Here is a 5,000-nt window from a genome sequence, read left to right as displayed (position 1 = left end):
ACAATTCTGACGACGGAAGCTAAAGGTTGGGTCATTCAGACACCCACTGGACATCCGAGGGGTATATGTAGAGGAGAAGAGAGGACTGGCCGTACTGAGTGAGTTAAGGGAGAGAAGCAGGGAGGGAGAAAGGATGGGGAGGGAGGAGGGGAAGAGAGGGGGAAGGGAGGGGAAGGAGAGAGAGAGGGGAGAGAGAGACACAGAAAGAGAGTTTCTTACCAGACACTGAAAGCCATATCTGCTTTGCAAATGTGCCAGAAATCATCTGAGATTTGACGAAGTTCTGCTCCCCCTCGCTGAAAACAAGAACAGACAACTGATACCTGCTTCTCCCACAAATGCATACATGCGTGTTCGTAATCTAGACTGCATCACTATCTTATACAGTTATAGTGCTTCATAACTAGGTAGTCTGTTCATCCATTAATTCTGAGTACAGAATACACCTGACACTGAGGTCTGTATGTTTGCATTCAACCAATTAAAACAATGTTGATCATGTATGTCTGATGATCTGACAGATACAAAAAAAATCAAATAGCAAACTGTATAGGTAAATCTCCAATTTAAAATCAATTTTACTGACAGGAAATGCAGTGAAACGTAGTGCTGCCATGCTCATAATCTACATGACGATTCTGCTTTACACTGAAAACTCGTAGTCATTGAACCATATCTGATCATGTCGTATCGTAGATCGCATCATTAAATCACATCACGCGGTTTCAGGTAGCATTAACATGCCACTATATGCACGATATAAACTGAATCATCATTACTCATCACATGATAATTATATCACATCACACATATCACATATATTGTCATATATCACGTCACACTTCCTAGTACATCATGCCACACTGTCATGTCATTTAACATCACACATCATAGTACATCGTACCATGTCTGTGGTGCATCCCCACGATGGGAAATCACTGTGGTGTTCGTCCATTTCGTCTTTCTTTCTTTTTCTTTCTTTCTTTTCTTTATTTGCTGTTCCATCGTTTCAGTGGTATTTCTCCCATGCCGCTCATTCCATACACGGCCACGCCCGGGTTCATCTATGATTGTCCTAGCGTCGGCAATCCACATGAAACTATCGATGTTGGGTCACCAGGAGGCCATACACCTGTTTGTTTTTCACATGTTGATATAGGTGTTACATCTTCCCTTCAGCCCAAATGACTGCGGTTGTGGAGTATTGTTTGTGTGGCAGATACCACGTGTGAATTTCTCTTGTAGTGATAAAGTATTGTGTGTTCTACGTATTGTGAGTATGGCTTACAGACTGCAGGGTCTGACACCAAAGGTCTCTTCCTGCTATCCGATGAATGCATGCACTAAAAGACAGTTGTGTCCGACTATGACCATCAGGACAGCAGAGAAGGCAACTGTTGCCCTGACTATCTGGGCTGGAGTTGGATTTCTATGGAGAGTGTCTTGCCTGGGTTACATCCCCTCTATCTCGGCCCAGAGGGTTTTCGGACAGTCGGCGTTGGTTGATGGTCCCCAAAGGCCAACTAACCTCCATGGTTGCAGCACTAAGAACCAGTGCAATCTTGTCTCCTAGTTTCAGTCATCACTCTCACTCACTCATTCCCTCGACCGCTGGGGTCGTTGGCGGGACATGAGGAAGATGTCATAGCTCGCCACGCCGTTCTGTTGGCAGCTGTCGTGAGGAGATCTGGCATCGTCATTTTGGTCCATTCCTTGACGTTGTCAGACCAGCTCTTTCTCTGCCGCCCCCGTCTGCGCCCTCCCTCTACAGTCCCTTGCAGGATGGTTTTGGAGAGGGTGTTATGTCGTATGACGTGACCAAACCATGCCATCTTCCGTCGTTTGACAGTCGCCAGCAGTGGTTCTTGGGGCCCAACAAGGTTGCTGACCAGGTTCCGCACATAGTCATTGGTCTTGTGCTCCTTGTAGGAGATGTGTAGTAGTCTCCTCAAGCACTTGGTTTCAAATGCTTGGATTCTTCTTTCTGTTTCTGCCATCAGTGTCCATGTCTCACATCCATATACGAGGATGGAGACCACCAGTGACTTGTAGAGCAGGAATTTTGTGTGGAATCTGATGTTACTCTTCCATACCTTGTTCAGTCATCGGCCTTCACAAATACTAAGCTGTGAATGAATTCCCATTGCAGTGGTGAAAACATTGATCATACAGCTCTCACTTCGTTGTTGGCCGGACTGTGAGCTTTTGTTGGTCTGTGAACTAAGCCGAGCGTTGAGCCAACCCCCACCCATCCCCACACCCCCGACACTCACTCTGACACAGTCAGCATGGAGGTACCCCATACACACACTCACTCACTCCCACCCCGACTCCCCACCCCCGACACTCACTCTGACACAGTCAGCATGGAGGTACCCCATACACACACTCACTCCCTCCCACCCCCGACTCCCCACCCCCGACACTCACTCTGACACAGTCAGCATGGCGGCACCGAGGTCCTTGCAGTAGCGGTCAGCGGAGAACCAGGGCAGCATTGTGGCGGGGGAGTGGTAGCACCGTCCCTCGTGACTCTGCCAGCCCTCGGCACAGCTACCTATCACACGGCCAGGGTGCTAGTGTTTCATTACATCACTTCACTGTGTGCCCTCGACACAGCGGCATGACCAGGGTGCTAGTATTTCATTACATCACTTCACTGTGTGCCCTCGACACAGCGGCATGACCAGGATGCTAATATTTCATTACATCACTTCACTGTGTTGGGCACAGAGGCCTGTCACTTAATCAGTTCACTGTCGTCTTCTTCCTCTTCCAGAAAAAATATACAATGGGAAAAAACACCAGGCGACATACATGCGACTCATGCCCATTAACCGTTACTGCATCATACGTCATGATGATGATGATAACAATGATGATGATCATCAGTCAATACACAGATAGATAGATAGATGGATGGATGGATGGATGGATGGATGGATAGATAGATAGATAGATAGATAGATAGATAGATAGATAGATAGATAGATAGATGCCCTGACACAATGAATAAACTTTGGCAGGGTGTCCACAGCAGTTTTCTTCCCACCTTGAGGTTTTTGGCAAATGAATTTCCGTTCTTTCAGACAGGAGCCTTGGATCAGTATCTGGTTGTACATCACCGACACCCAGTTGCACATAGTCCTGCAACAAAAGCACCGACACCCAGTTGCACATAGTCCTGCAACAAAAGCACCGACACCCAGTTGCACATCGTCCTGCAACAAAAGCACCGACACCCAGTTGCACATAGTCCTGTAACAAAAGCAACAACACCTAGTTGTACATAGTCCTGCAACAAAAGCACCGACACCCAGTTGCACATCGTCCTGCAACAAAAGTACCGACACCCAGTTGCACATAGTCCTGCAACAAAAGCACCGACACCCAGTTGCACATAGTCCTGTAACAAAACCGCCGACACCCAGTTGCACATAGTCCTGTAACAAAAGTGCCAACACCCAGTTGCACATAGTCCTGCAACACAGCACCGACAGCCAGCTGTACATAGTCCTGCAACAAAAGTACCGACACCCAGTTGCACATAGTCCTGCAACAAAAGCACCGACACCCAGTTGCACATAGTCCTGTAACAAAAGCACCGACACCCAGTTGCACATAGTCCTGCAACAAAAGCACCGACACCCAGTTGCACATAGTCCTGCAACAAAAAGAGGAAGGTGGCAGAATGGTGAAGGCTCTTTTATGCCAGTACAGTGTCCGCAATGGTCTGGGTGCGATTCCAGGTCTCGCCCTTTCTCCAAAGTTTGACGAACGGCGAAAGAGACGACGTTAACAGCGTTTCACCCCAATTACCATCATCAAAATATTGCAAGAGGAAGGCTCTTATACTGAAGAGGTGAATGTTGACAAAGAATACAACAATTCTGACGACGGAAGCTAAAGGTTGGGTCATTCAGACACCCACTGGACATCCGAGGGGTCTGTATAGAGGAGAAGAGAGGACTGGCTGTACTGAGTGAGTTAGTCATTCGGATGAGACGGTAAACCGATGTCACGTGTTGTGCAGCACGCAGTTGGAGCACTGAAAAAGAACCCATGGCTACATAAGTGTCGATATATATATGTATGTATCACACATATATTTATAACAAGGTGTGCGTGCGTGCGTGCGTGCGTGCGTGTATGTGTGTGTGTGTGTGTGTGTGTGTGTGTGTGTGTGTGCGTGTGTGTGTGTGTGTGTTCGTTCTTTAGTTTAACGTCTTTTTACTGTGAGTGATGGTAAGTGATATTTGACGAGGGGAGGGAAAAAATCGAGGAGGGAAAAGAATTTACGGTGTACGCATGCGAGTTAGTGAAAGTGTGTGTGTGTGTGTGTGTGTGTGTGTGTGTGTTTCTTGCTTTCACAGCAGTTTACAAACAATCACACGCAGTATTAACACACCAATAAAGTATAGGCTAAAACGTATCAGCACCGCAGTCACTCGTTTTCATGAAGAAATTTCTTTGTCTGATTGATACACACTCTTGACACGACACATGAGTTTATTTTTCTTTTCTTGAGATTGTGTGACATGCATGTATACAGGTCCGCACGCCTTGACCCTTCTTTGAAACTGAAACTGTGATAAGAAACTCAATGGACAGCTGGACAGTACAAGGTCTTCAGAGAAGAAGCCCCACTCAGTCAAGTGTTTCGGCCTTTAACTCACTCAGTACGGCCGGTCCTCTCTTCTCCTCTACACAGACCCCTCGGATGTCCAGTGGGTGTCTGAATGACCCAACTTTTAGCTTCCGTCGTCAGAACTGTGGTATTCTTTGTCAACATTCACCTCTTCAGTAAAGGAGCGTTCCGCTTGCAATATTTTGATGATGGTAATTGGGATGAAACGCTGTTAACGTCATCTCTTTCGCCGTTCCTATGGAGAGAGTTAACTCCTTACATTCTAAGGGGGCCGGGCCGCACCCAGGTCATAGCTCCTGGATGCCCTTCTATCACTGTATTGCCGCCTCTTCTCTTTTTTTCCCCTGGTCCT

General features: G+C 47.0%; 1 protein-coding gene across 1 annotated transcript in view; it reads right to left on the bottom strand.

Annotated features, from left to right (window-relative positions):
- Positions 1–5,000, bottom strand: part of LOC143283851 (uncharacterized) — a 69,832-nt gene that overhangs the window by 56,649 nt on the left and 8,183 nt on the right. Inside the window, exons 6-9 of the mRNA XM_076590228.1 lie at positions 3,532–3,627; positions 3,053–3,147; positions 2,431–2,557; positions 220–296 (exon numbers count right to left, since the gene is read on the bottom strand). Coding sequence (XP_076446343.1) covers positions 220–296; positions 2,431–2,557; positions 3,053–3,147; positions 3,532–3,627 — 395 coding nt within the window. The remainder of the gene's footprint in view (positions 1–219; positions 297–2,430; positions 2,558–3,052; positions 3,148–3,531; positions 3,628–5,000) is intronic.

Source organism: Babylonia areolata, chromosome 7, assembly GCF_041734735.1.
Source record: "Babylonia areolata isolate BAREFJ2019XMU chromosome 7, ASM4173473v1, whole genome shotgun sequence".
NCBI lineage: Eukaryota > Metazoa > Mollusca > Gastropoda > Neogastropoda > Buccinidae > Babylonia > Babylonia areolata.
Note: the sequence above shows the minus strand (reverse complement) of the source record. Positions and strands in the feature narration are given on the sequence as shown.